Source organism: Cheilinus undulatus, linkage group 3 (genome assembly GCF_018320785.1).
Source record: "Cheilinus undulatus linkage group 3, ASM1832078v1, whole genome shotgun sequence".
In the NCBI taxonomy this organism is placed as follows: domain Eukaryota; kingdom Metazoa; phylum Chordata; class Actinopteri; order Labriformes; family Labridae; genus Cheilinus; species Cheilinus undulatus.
Genome location: NC_054867.1, coordinates 31762798 through 31784424, shown reverse-complemented (window position 1 = coordinate 31784424; position 21627 = coordinate 31762798). Strand labels below are relative to the sequence as shown.

Here is a 21627-nt window from a genome sequence, read left to right as displayed (position 1 = left end):
TGTTTGCATTATGTGTGCACTAACGATCACAGTTCTTCTGTACTCAGGACTTTTTTTAACTAGAGGGAAGAAGGAGAAACAATGTTTCAGAATGTAGAAAAAATATAGCTCTTCAATGTGTCAGGATATTTGCTCTGAGCTTGTTTTAGTTGCATGTTTTCATTACACCCAGAGCTCATGTCTCCAGGGTGCTGATGTCCATGTTGACAGATGTTTTTCAAGAACAGTCCTCAGGGATAGAACAGAGACAATCTGGCCATCTTATGAGGAATCCTTCAGGCTACATTTAGAGGGACTAATAGAGGCAAAACAATTATGCAATATTTACAGAAACAATAGAGTGAGCTGTATGTATTTGGTTAGCAGTTGTAAGTACTCACTGGGTACTCCTGAGACCAGCCGCAGGGGTCGCAGCACACGGAAGGCTCGAAGGGCTTTAACATCAAATCCACCTGGTTTTCCCCCGTGGCCGTGCATTGACGGATGGCTACTTGGTCCGTCACCCTCTGGCTTCTCATCTTTGGTCAAAAGCTCCAAGACAACACTGAAGAGTCTATCAGGAAAAAAAAAACAGTAAGTCACTGTAAGTCTGTCAAGGAAAACAATGTGTAACCCTGTGCAATGTGCTTGTAACTGAAGGAATATATTGTAAAATTGGATGCATTATAGCACATGAAAACTCTTTTATTTGATAAATTTATTTTCAGTCTTGTACTTCAGAGTAGGCAACTTAATTTTTTCAGTGCTCTTATTCAGCAACATTATACATTTTAGGAATCACATTCAAAGCACATAGCCTGATGTTATTCTGTGGTTAATGTAGTTTGTAGATCAAAATAAACTACAAATTTCAGTAAATTTCAATGATAAATAACTATTACTGGTATAAATCTACAATAATTATCTTCCTCCTCCTACACCTGTTAACTCAAATAGTCAGCATCTTCACACTAATTATCATTAAGTTTAACATCTGCATGTTGTCTTACACATCAATAATGCCACTCCAGGAACATCTTGATGGCCATCTGCTAAAAAAACATACATTTAACAGTAGCTGCTGCATTATCATTTCTGACTTCACAAGGAGCTTATATCTTTATGCTGTTTGTTTAATTTGTGGCTTATTTCAGTCAGTATTGACAGATTTAATTCAATTTAGGTTCCTCATTTAATAAACTCGGCTGTCTGTTTGGAAGAGGCATAACAGAAAAAATGCTGGTCTGATTCCTGAAACTTGATGTAATTTTGTAGCAGAGGCCATGGGAAAGAAAGGCTATCCTAGTGGTCAGTGCTGGGACGTGTCATTCAGATCAGGGTTTCAAACTAGACAGAAGATGCACAAAAAATTCAGATGTCAGTCTTGGCGAATCGGTGTCATGGGCCATCCTTGACGATTGGTTGATTTTGCCACATGACTGATCCAATGTTTGATGATAGGCTGCAATGACACAATCAGATCAATTCTTATACCTTATCCCAGCCTGAAAAACATCAACAGTAGAGCATGGGAAGAGTCAAAAACCAGCAAGACTAAAAACATTCTAAGGGTGTCATTAACTGTTCAAAAACAAAGTTAAATTGTACCATCATTCTGAAAAAAAGAAAAAAAAATCGGCCCATAAACATCTTAAAATTTTCTTAAAGTCATGTTTAATTTTTTTTTACATCTCTTCTTACAGTTAGTCATAATATTTACCGTGCTTAGAAAAAGTATTCACCCTCTTGAATGTTTTACCCTATTATTGATTTTGTACATCAATAATGGTCAAAATAATGTAGCTTTTTTAAGAAAGAAATACAAAAAACATCTTTAATGTCACAGTGAAAACAGATTTCTACACAGTAGCATTAGGTAATCAAAAATATATAATGTAAAACAAGTGACTGCATAAACATTCACCCCCTTTAAAGTGACTGACCTAATTCAACAGAGGTCCAGCCAGCTGATTAATAAGTATTCCTGGCTACCATTACACCATGAAGACAAAAGAACACTCCAAGCAACTTAGAGAAAAGTTTATTGAAAAGCATAAGTCAGGGGATGGATATAAAAAAAATCCCAAGGCACTTAACATCCCCCCCGAGTTCTGTTAAATCCATAAAGACATGGAAGGCACATGAGTAAATCTGCCCAGATCAGGCCGTCCTTAACTGTACAAAAAGTACACTAGTGAGAGAGGCCACTGAGACACCTATGGTTACTCTTCCTCTGATGAAGCAAACTCATTAAATTTGACTAGAGTTTGCCAGAAAGTATGTGGGAGACTCCACGGTCAAATGGAAGAAAGTCCTCCGGTCTGATGAGACCAAAACTGTGCTTTTGGCCATCAGACAAAACACTAAAGCAGTTTTTACACAGAGATTCCGCAATAAAGGCGAAAAGGAACGCCCGTCTCTGTTCCGCAACAAGGATTCACACAAAAGTGTAACAGAGCCGTGCACTTCCGAGCTTACACACACACACCCTGGCGTCCCATAATCAGATGGCAGCCACTGTCCGAGCTGCTGCTTTCAATGAAACTAAACTTTCTCGGTTCAAAACTTTGTATTTTCTTAATTAAATAAATAACATGGACATTGATGAAACTAAACTTTCTCGGTTCAAAACTTTGTATTTTCTTAATTAAATAAATAACATGAACATTCATTTTGATCGATTAGATCCATTAGACTTTTTTTCCTCCATGTTTCTGAGTTGGAGGTCCGACTTTAAGCAGTGTCACAGCGCATGTATTTACGCCAGAGGTCGGCAACTTCAGAGTACAGAGCTCACTTGGACACATCATGGAACTTTTCAGACGCTGCTGTGAGCAGAGACGTGTCCGCTCTCTCCTCTCCTGTACAGTGTGATCAGCTCTCTAACCTCCCAGTATCTCCAGTTAATCCACATTATTCTTTGTTTTATCCACCTGATTAAAAGCCACTTGATTAAACCGCGCTGGTTTTTAAACCTCCCATTTATGGAGACAGCAGTGCACACTCGCCGTTACGGAATGCCGTGACGTCCTTTCACACTCGTTGCGGAAAGTCTGTTATGGCTCTGATACTACCTCTCGATCCGGATCAGAGGTGGGGCGAGATTGACCCCCCATTGCGGAACGGTCGCTTTCATACAGAACGGCATTGCGGAACAAAGGCATAACAGACACGGAAAAGAGAGGCAATGTGAAAGTATCTTATGTTTGCCAGACACCAAAGACTGCACAACACCACAAACACACAATCCCCACTGTGAAGCACGGTGGAGGCAGCATCATGGTGTGGGGACTCAGTGCTGTGATTGCAGCCAAATCTGCATCTACTAAATACTGAGGAGGGTGGGGAGGGTATTTAACTAACATCTCTTTGTCTCTTTATCATTAAAGAAGTTTTTTTTGTTACCTCTGCCAAGGAGGTTATGTGATCGGGTGGGTTTGTTTGTTTGTTAGCAACATAACTCAACAAGTTGTGGACGGATTTTCATGAAATTTTCAGGAAATGTCAGAAATGGCATAAGGATAAACTGATTAGATTTTGGGAGTGATCCAGATCACCATCTGGATCCAGTAATTTTTAAAGGATTTTGTAGATAGGGCTAATGGCAGAGGTCCGCACTGTTACCACTTTACACTAGTAGATGGTGGACATGAGTAACTTATTCAAAGTTTTGGAGTTATAGAGTTTGAAAGATGCACACCCGGTCGAGGAGACGAGTCAGAGCATAACAGAGAGAAAGACAGCGAATTGTAGCGAGAATACTCACAATGCTGGGAGGAATAGAGGAATATTCACCCTCTGCCATGACTTTCAGTCGTCCAGTGAGACCATGGGTGCTTCCGCCATGACAGTCCACCTGCAGCGAAACCAATGCTTTGCCTCACCGTGTCTTCACCCCACCGGGGAGGGAGTAATCAGCGAATTAGATTTTGGGAGTCATCTGGATCACCGTCTGGATCCAGGTATGTTTTTAAAGGATTCCTTACTATTGGGAGATAGGGATGATGGCTGAGGTCTGCGTTCTCTGAGTGCTTTTCTAGTTTTGTTATATTTTTGTCAAAAGAGCCAAACTGATCATGATTGATTTTAAAAAAAAATCAAAGAAAAGGTGAAGCATCCAATTTTATGGTCTGTACGTTGTTCTTTCAGTCCAAAGTTTTGATGTCTTTTTGATGATTTAATGTGCTTCAATAACCCATATTGTTCTTGTGGTGTTGGGAACAGATCTACACATAAACTGGTTGCACTTGGATATTTGTGCATCGAAAAAAGTCTGCATTATTTGCCCTGGTGGAGGTTTTCATCCTGTAAGTTACTTTTAAGATGTAATATTGCTGTTAAGGGTAAACAACTGTTTTATATGTATGTTAATCCAAAAATCTTTTGTGGATGGGAGTATATTTACTAAACTAGAATGTTTTGTGTTTTATCTGTTTGCACTACAACCACCCAGAAACAATGCTGACATCAGCACTCAGCTTAATAAAGATGCCATACGCGTATTTAATACAATGACTTGTTGATATTAGTAGACAGTAAATCAACTAAAAGAATCTGATGAAGCAGTGATCTGAGTTTTTAAAATAAAAAGCCAGTGGTATACTGAGTGTCTAGAACAGCAGAATGGGACTGTTGCCTACTGTAGAGGAAATCAGCAGTGACCAATTCTCTCACCATGAGGACAGAGGAGCCGTCATTATGTTCAGTTAGATGTTCTTTACCCAGCCAAGAGGAGAAATCATCCCCACACATCACATCAGAGATGTGGACTCAGAGCTCACACAATGAGGCTGCCAATGGTGTCTGCAGGGAGCTCTGAGGGCCTATAAGCTCTGTCTGCTCGCACTTATGTTAGACTGAGTCACAGCTGGAAGACTGACCGCCAGCCGCTGGGGTGTCATTACTCACCCAGCCATGCTCAGAAGAAAACTACCGTCACACATTATTGACCCTTCCTTACTGAGTACACCTGTGGAGAGAGCTTTAACAAGTGACACATTATTTCTTTACCTCTTTAGCTGGATAAAGTCAACATGTACCTTAATAGTTCAACTATTGTTGAGTGGTTTAAAGTGATTTCACTTGTCTACAATTCTTACATTCTCTACAGCTGTTCTGTAAAACACTTTTCTGTATTTAGGAAGGTAAATGTTTCTACTGTTTAAGAACTTTTATACGGTAATCAGACCAGGTCATACAGTCTTATCATACCTTTACATTTCTGACAACTCAAGTGGCTTAAAAATATCTTCTAAAGTAGCAAACATACAAGAATCAGGACATCAGTGTACAGAACATAGAAGGGCAAAGTGGTAGGGGCGAGGGCTGTATTGGGACTGGGACTGTCTTCGTGGGGCATGGGTATTGTGGGATTTGTAGGTGACAAGAAGGATTTTATTATTAATACAGAACAAAAAGAAGCCAGTGAAGGTGGACAAGTGTAGAGGTGATGTGCTGCCAGGGCCTCATGTGTGTGAGGTTGTCCAGGACTTTCCTGGGTCCTACTTAGTAGTCAAGATGGAAGGTAAAGACGGGAAACAGATTTCTAAAAGTAATGTAGATTAAATAAAAATATATAATGGGACTGTATACACATTCACCCCCTTCAAGTCAGTATTTAGTAGATGCACCTTTGGCTGCAATCACAGCACTGAGTCTGTGTGGATAGTTTCAATCAGGCTTGCACATCTGGAAACAGCAATTTTACTCCATTCTTCTTTGCAAAACTGCTCAACTCTGTCAGGTTTCAGGTTATATTTTGCTGCATTCATTTTAAACTCTACCTGTACAAGTCTTCCAGGGCTGGCTTCCAAGAAGCATCCCCACAGCATGATGCTGCCACCACCATGCTTCACAGTGGGTGTGGATAGCGTGTTTGTAGCGATGTGCAGTGTTAGCGGTCTGATGGCTGGTGAGGCAAGCTGAGCAACAGTTGTAGAGTCTTTCCCATCCAAGCTGCTGAAGCTTATAACTCCTTCAGAGTAGTCATAGGTGTCTTGGTGGTCTCTCTCACTAGTCTTCTGCATGATCACTCAGTTTGTGAGGACGGCCTGATCTAGGCAGATTTCCCATGTGCCATATTCCTTCCATTTCTTGATGATGGATTTAACTGAACTCCAGTGTTACAGTGTTCAGTGCCTTGCAATTGTTTTTATATCCATCCCCTAACTTATTGACCTTGCAAAGCAGATGGATACACCTGTTTCTGTGTTTCTCACTGGCAAATCCATCTTGCAAAGCTCCTGTCTGAACAGTTTCGGCCCAGTTAGAAAGTGACTGGACCAATCAGTGTTGAGGGGCAGTACTTTCAGGTGCAGCGGAGTCATGACGTAAGCAAGCAGCAACAAGAGGCCTGTGCAGATATGGCAAAAGACATTAGCTTGGAACAAGCTAATGAAAGAAGAACAAAGAATAGCACTGAGTTGTTTTCTTTTGAAAAGTTGTGTAGATGGATGTGTGAAACAAATCTATCTTATGCTTTTTAACTTATGCTTTTCAATAAACTTTTCTCTAAGTTGCTTGGAGTGTTTTTTGTCTTCATGTTGTAATGGTAGCCAGGAATACTGATTAACCAGAGATTGGACCTTCCATATAAAGGTGTCTTTATACTACAGTCACATGAGACACATTAATTGCACTCAGGTAACCCCCATCTCAATAACTGTGAGACTACTAGCATCAATTGACTGGACTTCTGTTGAATAAGGTTAGTCACTTTAAAGGGGTTGAAAATTTATGCAATCACTTATTTTACATTTTGCATTTTTGTTGAATTGACATTACTTTGTAGAAATCTGTTTTCACTGTGACATTAGAGAGTTTTTTGTACAATTATTTTGTCAAAAAGCCAAATTATAATGACCGTGATTAATTTATAAAATCAATAAAAGGGTAAAACATCTAAGGGGATAAATACTTTTTAAAGGCACTGTGCACTTTAACATCTCTTACCTTTATGGGCCAATCAAAAAAAAGAAGGGGTTGGAATAATTATGCCAACTTTGTAAACAACAATGGGGGCAAAATTGATCTGACTCACCTTTTCAGGGGTAAAGTTTCAAGGTTTGCGACTGCTGCTAATGTCAGAGCATGATTCCTTACATAATTTTTATGTTTCTTTTTGTTTTTTTCGATGAATTCCTTGAATAACTTAGATTCAAAGAGCTATTTGAAAACAGCAATACAGATACGACTGAGAAAACAAAAGTCAACCTCTCTAACCTACAACAATAAAGGCTTAAGAAAAGTGCTCTGAATGTGCAGTTGTAGGCACTGCCAGGGCAAAAAAAAAAACTGGCAGATGTAGACTCGGGCCCAAAAAAATTTATGGATGTTGTCCTCTCAAGGCTTCCGTACCAATCCTCAGAGACTTTTTTTTTTTTACTATTGGAACGTTTTTCATTATAAAGTTCAAAAATGGTTTTATCCATCACACCTGGCTCTTAATGCATCTATAATCTTTCATTAAACCCTAATTTAAACATAAAACCCCCTGTTATCCTCTAAAAATATAAAAAAACAAATCTAGCCTGTTGTGTAGTGGACATGAGTTCTTTTAGTCATTCGGGCAGCAACAGTCACTGTTCAGAGCAGCAACAGCCGTCTTTGCATTTGACTGCATGGCAGAACAAGCCTGCATACTGGATACACACAAGTCTGACCCAGCTACCCACTGGACTGTGTGTGAGAGGAGAGAAAGACGGAGGAGAGACACAGAGAGAGGAAGGACGATGAGAAAAAAAAGAGAAGCTGCGATAAGGATGAAGATAACAAGAGAGGAGCGTTCAGGAGACAGGAACGAGGGCAGAGTGAGGTGGGGAGGAGGAGGTGAAGCAGGAAGTGCATGATTTAAGAAATCAAAATGAAAGGGGACAGAATTAATTTTAAAAAAGGACAAAGCAGAGACAGAAAGAAGTTAGAGAGAAGGAGACTGTCAGTGAAAGGAGAGAAGGAAAAATATGGGAGGGAGTGTTGGAGAAGAGATGAAGTATGGAGAGATGGTGACTCACTCCAGCGGTGGTAAAGCTCTGATTTATTCTCTCTGTCTTTTCTGGGTCACATACTGTGGGTGTATGAGGGTCTCTATTAGCACTCGGTCTGCTCGGAGCAGAGGCTTAAGCAACTTTAACAGAAACACTGTAGACTGCAATTGTTAAAGTGACGTCAAAGAGCAAACCCAAAACCTGTGCAACAGCAGCAACAAAACCGTACGACGTGTTTGGATCAGCTGGCTCCAAATCAAACACATTTTGTTCTATAAAAATAAATCAATTGAAAAAACTGAAGCTGAGCACTCACCCTATGACAACAATGACGAAATCCAGCATGTTCCAACCGTTGCGCACATACGCGTTCTGATGCATCACCAAACCGTATGCGATGATCTTCAGAAAGGTCTCGATTGTGAAAATGATGAGGAAGGCATACTCGACTGTTTCCTGCAGACACATGGGAAAAACAGAAGATAAGATTTTAAGGAGGAAACTCAGATAAATAAGCATTAGAGAGAAGCATAGAGATACTACTTATGCCGTATATCAGCACAGAAAAAAAGCACAAGAGTCCAACATGAATGCAGACAATAGTTTTCTCCCCAGCCTCTTTGTCATAACATCAATCCCAACCATATTTAAACTTAGCAATTAAATACCATCAGCTGTAATAATGTAAATATGATTCTAATTGCTGTGTGCAACTTTTGGTCTATTGCTCCTTACAGGCATCTCTTTGCAGATTTTTCCTGTACATATGTAAGTAACATTCTCTCACAAAATCTCATTCTTCTCTTTGTAACAGTCGAACATATTTCTCACTGGGAATTAGGGATGGTTATCAAAATCACATGGTACCAACTCATCCGATACCTACTGTACCGAATTACATCTTAGATATCGGTACATCATTACGGTGCCCCAGCGAACCCAACACAACCTCCTGCCACTCCAAATGCTAGGCATGAAACATTTACTGTCTGGTGAAATGTCTCTGCTCTGTTCATGTCTTTCTACCACAGTCAGACTGACTGACATTTATTTCAGTGTTTGTCTCTGATGCATCACCTTATGAATGCTGTTCAAGCCTTGTACATAAAGAAGCTATAAGATCCAGTCTAATTTGGTGCTCAGATTTTCTACAGGTGGCTGGGCACATTTTCCCAGGACCATTACACAGGAAAGAACAGAACTAGTTAAAGCCTGAAGCCTGTTCAGCTTTATGATTTGTTAAGGACAAATATTTTGCTGTCAGAGAGTTATGCAAATGAACAGGATGAATGATAAAGCGTTTAACCTTTGCTATTGTGATATGCACATGCAGTAATCACATCACAAGATGAGCAATGTTAAACGTGAGCATCTACCTAGTGCCACTCTAATCTCACCATTTTCTAGTTTGATATGGCTGATATCCGATCACTTTGGCACCGCTTCTCAAATTGTCTCTTTTCTGTGTCAAGGCCGCTGTCAGAGAAATGAACCCTTCAGACTGAAATATCACATTGACACAAGTTTTCATACCTTTTGCAACTACACTAAAAATTTAGCACAAGTTCCTCCCATTTCTCTGGATCTGTGCTGAGATGTTTCTACACCTTGATTGGCGTTCAACCCTCCACAGAGCGAAACACAGATCGGGGAGGGTCTGCAGTGATGGTTGTCCTTCTGGAAATTTGGGCCAATCCCATTTCTACCCTGTAAGCTCTTATCTTAGACCTTCCCCTTGGTTTTGCATATTCACAACAGGTAAAGGGGTATCCCAACTCTCTTTTGAATCTCTAGGACCTTGATTTCCAAATGACATGCAAAATGTACTTTCATCTGAAAAGAGGACTTTGGACCACTGAGCAACAGTCCAGTTCTTTTTCTCCACAGCCCAGGTAAGACGCTTCTGATGTTGTCTCTGGTTCCTCCTCTGGTCCTCCTTACACCATTTCCTTGTAATTGCCTTCTTTGATGGCACAAGAAGTATTTCAACCAAGTATCTTCTTCAGCTTGTATGTTTTCTTGTGTTAAATTACCCAGGTGTAATACCTCAAAAGTCATGGGAAGCTCATATTCTAACAATGCTTTCATTGCATAAATGCTCTTTTTAGTACTTTTTGAGGCTTTTATTGTTGTAATTTTACTATTTCACTATAATGGGGGTTATAATCTAAATAGGTATATACTGTACAATATACTGTATACTGTATACTGTAATTACATAACTACCCCTTACCATTCTGTTTTGAACGAGAAGGGCTTAGGGGTAGCGGTGGGATTGGCCCTTCGTTTTGGAAGAGTCCTGGTTGTGTGAAACTTCTACCATTAAGGAATTATGGAGGCCACTGTGCTCTTGGGAACCTTCAGTGCATCTGATTTTTTTGTAGCCTTCCCCACATCTGATCCTGTCAACAATCCTGTCTCTGAGCTCTGCTGGCAGTTCCTTTGACCTCATAGCTTGGTTTTTGCTCTGATATCATTGTCAGCTGTGAGGCCTTCAATAGAGAGGGGTGTGCTTATCCAAATCATGTCCAATCAGTTTAATTTACCACAGGTGGACTCCAATCAAGGTGTAGAAACATCTTAGCAAAGATCCAGAGAAATGGGAGGTACCTGAGCTGAATACTTATGTCTGAATACTTAAGTCAATATGATATTTCAGTTTTTTAATTTTTCATTAATTTGCTAAACTTTCTAAAATTCTGTTTTACTTTTTGCTTTTTTAATAGGGTGACAGGGGTCTGAATACTATCTGAATGTACTAAATGTGGAAAAAATGTGTGGACTTTTTCTATTGCAATGCACTGCAATAATAAATACTGAAAGATAAGCTTTGAAGGTTTCAGGGGTTTTTTTTCAATATAGACCAGGCCCAGACCACATCATAAAGATCAAAACATTTAGTCAGCATCGTGGAATATTCATTAAAAATGTTATGTTTTGCAATGGCTGAACAACCAGTCAGAGACCTTTGACTCACTGATGCAGAATGTATTTAAGAGAGTTTAAAAACTGGACAAATACACTCTGAATAATATGTTTTTTAGAGGTTACTTAGGGATTAGAAGCAGTGATGTAATGCCGGATTGTCCAGTTGTTTCAAAGTCAGAATGAACAGGGGAATATCAAACCACCAGTTCGAGGTCGATTGAGATCACAGTAGAGAACAGAAGAGCACAGCTGGATAAAGGTGCTGTGTGCATGTTAGTGCATGAGGTGCCGAAGGTTGACACATCACAGGGTGACTCAGCTGTTTAGGACGGTCCTGAGAGCTACCCGGAGATATGAGACCAGAGTGATGCCCTGTTCACACAGACATCATATAAACTCTGCACTCAGGCTGCTGTTCATCATTAGTGAATGTAAATAAAGGTGTCATTTCACTTTTCACATGGGATGCCCTTTAGGTCCTTTAAAACTGACAGAGCTCAGAGCTACACACATCCATAATACATCCTTCCATACATAATAACCTGAGCCTGAAGGACTCCTTTATCCACTGCTCTGTGGTCTCTTTAAACCCCATGAATACAGCAGTGCTGATGGCTGTGGGGCGCATTTTTCCAGCAGTTTACAGCAGATTGTGAGAAGCACTTAGCCCACAATAAGAGACATGGGACTCTTTGTTAGTGAAGTAAAAGGTTGACTTAAGCTCACGGCTGCTGCTTCTATGATGGAGCTAGCTCAGGTCACAGGGAGCGGAAAGTGAACACAACGATTCATTGGGTGGAAGAAAGGGGAAGTAAACAATTTTAGAGGCGTTTACAGACCAAAAAGGACAAATGGAAAACTGCCAATCCAGTTTACAATGGTGTCAGTGAAGATGTGTTTGGATGCAGTCAAATATTTTTTTTGATTTTGTGCTAGAAGGGACTCTAGAAAAAGATTCTCCCTAAACAGTGGTGTTTCACTGCCCTCAACAATTTAAAGGCGCACATTTAAGAATTGTGTTTATGCAACAATATACTGAGCTCAAGGCTAACTGAGGTTATTCAGGAAAACCTCAGGGGTTTGTAGCCCAGCACAAACACAGAATGCTTGTTGACCTAAAAAGGCCTTTCTAATATTCATGTCTTTGAAAGTGACCTTAGGAGGAGATTTAGGCCCAAGTAGGGGTGCTGTTCGCATTTAACACTTTAATGGTTGTAAATCAAAAGCTGCTGTCAGCTGCTTAAAAAATCTAACAGTACAAAAGTCTTTTGTAAAGAAGGATGTTATCAACTGCATGCAATATAGAAACTCAGCTGATAATAACATAGGGTGTACTCACACTAGGCCATCCGTACCATGCAAGGATACGTCATGCGCCGACGTCATTACATGAAGCATCCACCGCTGATGACTTAGTATGCGTAAGTGTTGTTTTTTAGGCTGTAAAACAATTACAGATTTATACGATACCTGATTTGACACCAGTATTATTTCCCCTAACCTGGAATTTAGCTACATTAACTATACAGACCCCAGTGAGGGGAGCAGTTCATAGCGGAGAGTTATCGCTCACAGCATATAATTTGGAGCCTGCTCAGAGTTCCAAGCACTTCTGCTGAATGAAACCCGAACTTTTTAACTCATATGAGCCCCTACAGTCATTCCTCTGCGTGTCCTTATACTATCTGAATCCCCTTGGCATTCCTTTATGCGCCACGAACTGTGCCTTTTCTCAGCGTAATCCTGGATGCCTGATGCACCAAACAAGCTCTAATTTGTCCAGAGCAGGATTGAATGTGCAGTTAAAAGTTCTTTTTACCGTAACGAGAGCAATTTTAACCATCTGATGAGAGCTGGAGGTGAAAACGCCTCAGGATTAATAAACGATGCTCCATTCAAACGTCACCGTTCAAGATCCCACTTTCACTTTTGGTGACATGAAATAGAATTAGAGGTAAGTTATTCCAGTGGATGATAGTTTGGCATTGTAACTTTTTAATAAGAGAGGTTAAATCAGCCATGTGATTAACCCCGGCACACACTTGTCCGCATATTTGGCACTCTCCTTTATGCACGGAGGATGAAAGGTGTTTGTTATCCTGTGAGCTGCTGTTTGTGACTAAAACAAGGAAAGAAGCTTTATTTTACAAACCAAAAATCCTCTTACAGTCATTAAAGCCTGACTTTGCCAGAAACTGGTCAGAAATGTGGACTGGACTGGGATCCTGCTCAGAGCTGCAATGATTAGTCGCCATAATCATTTGTGTCGACTATAAAAATTAGTCGACACAGAAATTCAAGTGTTGACGCATCGTATTATTGTTTTTGATGTTGGTAAAATCAAATACCGGCCGGTAAAAACTCATCTGTACTTGCAGTTCAATACTCAAAGAGAGTCAGCCTCACACCAGAACATGTTGACATGCTCACGTTCCTGCACTGCAATTTAAAAAAATTATATTCTGTTGTTCAGTCACTTGTACGGAATAGTATTGGGGCCACTGAAAAAAAAAAATTTGAGACGAAAATTTTTTTTTCACTTGTGAGAAGAAAGTCAGAATTCTGAGATCAAAGTCAGAATTCTGAGAAAAAAGTCAGAATTCTTAGATTAAAGTCAGAATTCTGAGTTTAAAGTCAGAATTCTGAGATTAAAGTCAGAATTCTGAGAAAAAAAGTCAGAATTCTGACTTTATTCTTCAAATGAAAAAAAAGTCTCAATTTTTTTTCAGAATTCTGAGATTAAAGTCAGAATTCTGACTTTAATCTCAGAATTCTGACTTTTTTCTTACAAGTGAAAAAAAAAAATTTGTCTCAAATTTTTTTTTTTCAGTGGCCCTAATACTCTTCCGTACACTTGGGCTGGAAGTTTGATTTGTTTACATTAAAATTTATTAGTAGTGTTGGACTTTGGATGGGGTATTTGCTTTATTTATTTTTATGGACATACCAGTCACTTTAAAGAGAGCCATCCTTTAGTTATTTGCAACCTGCAAGGCAGGTGAACTGCTACTCTTTAAATCGCTACTATTAACGTAAAATGGGGATCCAAAATAGTATGCCAATATGCCAAATAACCGTGGTAAATCGACTAATCGGGAAATTTATTGATAAATTAGTCGAAAAAAGAAATAATCATTAGTTGCAGCCCTAATCCCGCTGTCTCTAGCATGCAGCTGCTGTCTGGTTGGCTCTCCTCTTGTTATTACTTCACGCTATGTCACATTCCCGCGCTTGTGCTCCTTCATTTGCATCCGTGCCGTGCCTAGGCCCACCTCGTCCATCCGTGCCGGAGCCGCGAAGCATGCCGTGCCAAAGCACGGAACGATTGCACTAACACTGGCCAAACGTACCGGACTTTAAGATGGCCTAGTGTGAGTAAACCCTCAGATGCATTTTGATAACTGTGGTGTCATCCATTTATAAAACCACAGCTGTCTTAAGCGAAGAGCAGCTGCAGGTAGAAAATACCACACAATGCTCTCTAATCATGATAAATGTATCAAAAAAATTGTGACATCTTTACAGCCCTGATTGATTTTAATGTCATGTTTTGCTAATGCTTGCTTTGTTAATGCCCACTTTTTCTATTGTATAAAGCAAAGCTTTATAAATAAACTTGCCTTTCTTTCATGGAAGCCCTAAAGGGACATTCATCCTTTTTTTTTTTTTTTTTTTTTTGACTTATTTAAATTCTGCTTGTGTGAAGATCTTGACTGATTTATCTTTGGATATCAATACTGTTTTTTTTTCTTTAATGCTCACTTAATTAGGCTTGTTTTTTCTTGATTTATTTTCTTTATACTGGATAAAGCTGTTTTTGTTCCTCATATTGGGTTGCTTTTAACATCTTGTAATGGCATTTTCTGGGATCTAGAAAATAAAAGAATGGGCCTGTCACTGTGATTGTCCAAACCATGCCACCCTCACACACATGGACAAAGACTGGATACTCTCCAGATTAGTATCAAATCTTAATCCATTTTATTCTCTGAACACTAGGGATGGAGACTGAAGCCCAACTCCTCAAGGACCCTATTCCTACCAAAAATCAAAAACATTTCGCTAATTAACACTGCTTTTGATTTTCATGGACTCTGTTATCTAATGTTCTTTTATCATATATCACTGGAGCAAAAATAGGGATGCAAGAAATTGGATTTTTGCTGTTATACTATACTGATATTTACAATTTAATCATAGTCAATACTAGAGATGCATGTGGATTGCCAGCTAACTGGTTAAATAAATTAGCCAGGTTTACTCGTACACTGTAAGACCAAACAGTAAACAGTGGGTTGTGTCTACCTACAATTTGAAAACAGCTATTTCAAATAGGGATGGGACCGATCCGATCCAATATCGGTATCGGGTCCGATACGGACGTAATTAATAGATCGGATATCTGACTGACAGCACTGATCCAAATCCATCCTACAGTTTGTGGTAGACCATGAACGCACCACAGTCTAACACGAGATAGTCTGTGTGTAACTGAGCTAGTATTAGTTAGGGATGTTCTTAGCGGTATAATTACCTAGTCGATTAAACGTAAATCTATATTTAGAATAGTCAAAACTAGTCTAAAGATGAGAGAACACAAAGAAGAGTGGGTGTGACGTTAGCATGATAACGGGCGGTGCTAGCTCCTTCGTTCCTCTTTGCAGATTAATATCATGCTTTGATATTTGGCCTCTTTTCACTTCGGGTGAGTAGTCATACGTGAGTTTAACCCTCAACACCCCACATACCACTTTATTTCCATTTACTACTTTGGAAAACTGCCGTACGGCAGTCCTCCTACTGTATGCTAACAGGTTAACCACCGCCCATCTCATTGTTTACATCCTGTGAAGGGTCAGAGAGGAAGGCTGCGGCCATTAACTGAAGCTACAGCAGTCTCTAGTAGCGAGAGGTTCATTATAGAGCATTATAGACAGGGATTTATAACTTATACTCAGTTGTTGTTGTTTTTTGGATAATGTTGATATTTATTTTTTAGTAGGAGTTCAAATGAATTTGTTTGGAATACACTGAAATTCTATTCATTTTTTGTATTTTTTATTTTTTATTTTTTTGCTTTTTAATAAGAGGAGCTGGATGGTTTACTACAGCTTCATGTAACCTCATACATTATACCAACAACAATAATAACTGTTAAAAAATATATGTATATATATCGGAATCAGTATCGGTATCGGCACATATTTATCAGAATCGGATCAGAACTGAAAAAAAGTGGATCGGTGCATCCCTAATTTCACATCTATTGTTAGATTTGATATAACTCGTTTTTACCCACGCCAATGAAATCTGCAGGAGGTTATGGAAAGGATTCCATATCTTTGTTTGTTTGTATGTGTACAAGATAACTCGAGAACGGAAAGTCAGATCTTCACCAAACTTTCAGGGAATATTGGGATAGTAACAGGGAAGAATCGATTACATTTTGGTGATGATCTGCGTACCCATTCGGTTTTTCTTGAACTTCGAAATTTTGAACACCATAGTGATCAATGGAAGCGTGAGTTCCTTGGTGGCGCTGCTTAGGCATGGGTCTGCTGCCTCAGACGGCCATTCTAGTTAGTTTTAAGTAAATAGTACTCAAACAGTTAAAGTGTTTTTTTTTCATATTATTCAAATATTACAATTATCATATATGGTATAATTATTATTCAAACTCAAATTATTCAACTATAATTCCTCAATTTGGATAGTTTTCCCAGAATGCCCTTGGGCATTAAACCCTTATGCACCACGAATGAAGTTACCACCTAAGTTAAAGAGTTCCTGACTAATGGGGGGTGGGACTCAAACGTAGGATTTTGACTTTTATTTTGATTATTTCAACTCATAATTTTGACCTCTCCTATAATATCTTGAGCTTTAAGATTCATAATTTAACTTTAATTTTTAACTAATTATTTTGCCTTTTATCTCATATTTTCAACTCCAAACTCAGATCTCAGATTGTGAGCCTTTAAACTTATCTTTTTAAGTTTTTAAATATCAAAATCATTTATCATCAATGCTAAGTTTTTTTTTAAATATATTTTGTTTCTGGTGAAATGAGGTTGACAGTTAATGGTTAAAAAAGTTTGACACCCCTTAAAAAATACTATTTTTTCACTGAGTACTACTTAATTTTTTAGGAAATACTTTGAGTTCAGTGAAGTTATCAGGGTTTACAGTTCACTGGAAATGATTGATGGCGGTATTTCACACTCAGATTACATGATTTAGGTGAAGTACTGAAAACTCAAATTAAAATTTGAATCTCAGTTTTGAACACTTAAAAGGATTAATTTTAAACTAGCACTAGCTAGTAGAAAGTTAGCATCAGTATTTATTAATCAAAAATATTAAGTTAGTGTAATTTCAGTGCCTTTAAAAACAAACAGATTATTTGAACTCACAACAATCTAGTTTAGTTCAGTGTTTTTTCTGAGGCTATGAGTTTCCACATTTTCTAAGTAAGCTCAGGACACAAACCTGAAATAGAGACAGGGGTGAGTGATCTTCAAAATAAAACAGGAAATACAAGACAAGAAACATGAGGAATAAATGAACAAATAGATACTTGACAGACATGACAGATGGCAGACATAGAGTCAGGCCAATCCATCAGCTTAGTTAGTAAAAGTCAGTACAAGTATGTAACATCTCGTTGGTGATGCTACCAACTTTGCTTGCTCTCATTAGCCAAAGGATGTTTGCAATCACATGATTCCAAATGTCCACTGGGTGTCAGGAAACGAGAAATGGACATCTGGAATCTTGTGATTGTAAACAACCTTTAGCTAATGAGAGCAAGCAAAGTAATGGAGTAAAGTTAATAGTTCTAAATGGATCTCTACGCTGCACCTATCATCAGAAAAAAATTCATATACAGAGTACAATTCCTATAATTTACAGTGTATCATCACAAAACACTAAGTCCTGCACACCTCCTATTGTCTGGCATTGTTTAACAAGATTAATGGAGACAAGAGTCTTGAAGAGTCTTGTACTAAGTTACGAGGCTAGCTGAGCCCCTTTAACATATAAAAAATCCTCATTTTGTCACAAACATGCTTTTAATTGAAACGGTGATAAACCAAATCAACCTTGTGAGGTAAGTGACCAAGTAACGATGTGTCGTTCACAAATGAGCCTGTTCTATGAAACAGCTCTTTAATGTGAGCCGCAGTAGCCAACTCTCGTTTGAGTCCCAGTTTCTTTTCCCCCATTCTTTGTGGCTATTTAATCCACATTTAAAAAAGCCAAACTGGTATCAAATGAAGAGCTGTTTAGGAGCCTAACCACCAGCGCTACTAAGCTAAACCAGATGATCTGGATTTCTTAGAAGAGAAAGATTTCCAATCACAATGAGGCTAGAGGTTTGTGATACAGATATCAGCTGAGGAAGCATGGGTAAGATTAGGGTTTAATGTGCCAAACTACAACGAACCGTCCTAAACCAAACCAGGTCGCTTTGTGGACTGTTGTGTGACACTTCTCATTCAGTGTTCAACAGAGGCTTTTGAAATTCCTGTCTGCAGCAGTTTCTCCGTGAACTTTTTTAACTTTTTAGTTTTTGCCTTAATATTTCACTACTTTCAAGACACGATAGTAGCTTCAGAATTAAAGATGTTTTTATTTTCACAATTTAAGTAATTGGCATGGTCGTAAAAAAATTCTCTATGTCGAGAATCAATACTTGCCCCTCAACGGGTCTTTTCTGCTTCTGTATGACGTTATCTGCGAAGAACCTATTTTTGGTACTCTGTTGGAGGTGCCCTGACACGAAATTGCAAATATCAATTTTTTCAATTGAAGATCAGGAAGCTCCATCATAACTGGGAGCAGTAAAATGATTGTCACCACACATCTAACAATAATTTGAAGTAACTGGTTGCATCAAGCTTCACACAGTTACCAACCCCAATGATGGTTTGGGAGCACACTGGATCCAAAATCAGGCTTCAATTTTTCTAGCAGCATAAGTTAACATTTTTATCCATTTGATTTTGCAAATGATACAAAAACATAACTTGAGATCTCTAGAAAAAACTACTGAAAACTCTACAGCAGGAAAACAGAGTAAGAAAGAAGTATGGCTGGATGTCTTCTTCCAGTTTCCATGAATGTAAGAGTTAGAATGAATATGATGTACTATCATATCTTCATCAGTGGGCTCTGCTGCAGTAATTGAGTTATAATTGCTACTGATACTGAAACCAGCATGTTATGCGTTGTCAGAACAGTTTTAGCCTTCCTAGTCACAGAAATTTATGCAAATTGCCACATCCTGGTTCAGAAAGCATGTTGAATGTAATAGAAAATGATAACCATTCCCTCCCAATTAATCAGCAATTTATTCAATCATTTGCACATTAAACTGTGAGCAGCAAGAGATGAGAGAGAGAGGGAGACGGCAAGAGAGGAGGGAGAGGCCTTTAGGGATGACCATAAATATATCTCTGAGTCATCGTAGTTTATTTGTGCTGTAAAGAAACTCACTGTAGTATGTTTCCCTCACTCATACAGAATGTGCTCATTATGAGCAGCCAATGGGTTCACTTTCTGTTTTTCTATAACATCATGGGCTCACACACGCACAGCCAATGTTTGTGTTATAACATGCATGCTAAGCTCTCATCAGAAACTCATGCAGAGAGAGAGTACCACACGGAATCATACGTGTTCCTCCACAGACTCCCCTCTGCCAAAGGCCCAGTGTTCATGTCTACAGTTCATCTCTCACACTTGCACAGCTCAGATCACCATATGACAAAAGAAGCTAGCCCACTGAGCCGTGCGTTCTTCGGCATGAACTCTCCATATGACTAAGCCATGTGTGCACATGCTCATAAGTCTCTGTGAATCTTCCTCCAGACTATGCACAAAATAAACCCAATTAAAATGTGTGCATAGCTCTATAACGTGGTAAAGGAGTCATAAAAAGACAATAAAACAGATTGTGAACTAATTTAAGTCATTGTTTATACATTAGCTTTGAGGATTTAAATAAAGCCAGTTTGAAAGTGCAGACTCCTGCAGCAAGAAGGAAAATCAGAACTAATAATCACAGCTTCTAAATGTTTGCATTTCAATATAATTACAATTATAATTAAATCAGTTTAACGGGAAAATCTATACTGTTAGGGAAAGCTAAGAAAAGTCAGGTGAATAAGACTGTTTAAATGAAGACCAAAAAACTTCCATTGGCATTATTCTGCCTGGCCCTCACTTGTAATGAAAAAATCATTCTTAGCAATAAATAAAATCAACCCAAGACAAACATGCGTCGCAAAGTCAATGTAACTGACATCTGAAGTAAATCTCAGTGCTTTATGTGAAGTGATGAAGACATGAAGACATCAGGGGGAGGCCTGCGACCATAAAATATGTCCATACTCTATTTGTGAGAATGGAAAAGAGAGACTGATAAAAAAGGAGGAATGATTTACAACAGATGAATCACGTTTATTTCTTGAGATCACTGACTGGATAAAGGCTGCCATTTAATTCAAATGTAACTTTTAGAAAAATTAATTTGAGTCATAATGTAAAATAAAATAATACAAAAACTTGTTCAACACAGCAGGTGAGTGCAAACTCACCTGATAAAGATTTGATGTTAAAGGTATCAATGATCAGGACGTCGCCCCGGGATAAAAGCCGCAGTATTTGGTTTACGACAGAAGAAAAACATTAAATGCTGAAAAATGAACATTAAAAATTAGAAATACTAACAAAAATGAATAAGATTCATCCTGAAAATAGACTAGGTAGACTATACAGTAAGATGAATGACTTCAAAGATGTGCAATTATTCCCTTCTCTCTTTTCCCATATATCTTTTCTTTCTTTACTTGTGTGCATGCTTGTATCATTCTCTGCTATTCCTCTTTAATTGATACATCTGTTTAAAAAAATGCAGTGTACTCTAAGAAACATCTACAATGGTTTTTTTTTGTTTTGTTTTTTTAGTATTGCAATAATAATATACAAAAAAAAGTTGCAGTCATGTTTTTGGAGGAAAAGGCTTAAAGTGTGCTCCTGCATGATTTTCGGCAAAGTCTCCAATGTGAGATTTCTATGCAACTGTGTCGCTCTTTTAGTAGCTCATGTCATGCAGTTTGTGCATCTTGGCCTCCGGTGTTGTGAAACAGACTTACATTCACTTGTTGTCCTTCCTGAGGAGTGTTTTCTGTGAAACCAGCACTCAACAAGAATTGTAACAGTTATGCTTTCCATGACGACGGACACAAACTGACATGGAATCGTGACATTGAAACGCCTGGCGTGTTTATACCTAGCATCGGCTTCCTCCTCACTGCAACCAATCTTCTCCAAAAAGCTAGGGGCAGTGTCTTTGAAGACCACGTTGACGTCTGGTGAGTCCGCGTCTGTAAAAATTTTTGACGTGTGCGCGGCCTGGCAAAAATGAATCGCATGGGACCCCGCATAGGGGCATGTATGAAGATTTTAAGTCATGTTTGACATTCTGCTGGTCTTGTCTTGGCTGTAACCATTCCAGTACGTTCTTAGCAGCTGCTCACAAAACACAATAAAATAGGGAGTTTTCAGTTCGGTGAGGTCACATGCAGTAGGGGCAGCTGCACACATTTACAGTAATGACGTATGTCTCAGTATTTTATAGTATTTAAGTCGCAGCCAACTTTGACAACAGCATTAAAAAAAACTGGTATCAAAAGTGCAGCTTAAACATTGGATTTCAAAGTAATATCAGAGT

At 38.8% G+C, this 21627-nt stretch overlaps 1 protein-coding gene across 1 annotated transcript in view; it reads right to left on the bottom strand.

The window, feature by feature from the left end:
- cacna1da (calcium channel, voltage-dependent, L type, alpha 1D subunit, a) overlaps nucleotides 1–21627 on the bottom strand; it is a 112980-nt gene that overhangs the window by 64369 nt on the left and 26984 nt on the right. Inside the window, exons 4-5 of the mRNA XM_041782591.1 lie at nucleotides 8278–8417; nucleotides 381–553 (exon numbers count right to left, since the gene is read on the bottom strand). Coding sequence (XP_041638525.1) covers nucleotides 381–553; nucleotides 8278–8417 — 313 coding nt within the window. The remainder of the gene's footprint in view (nucleotides 1–380; nucleotides 554–8277; nucleotides 8418–21627) is intronic.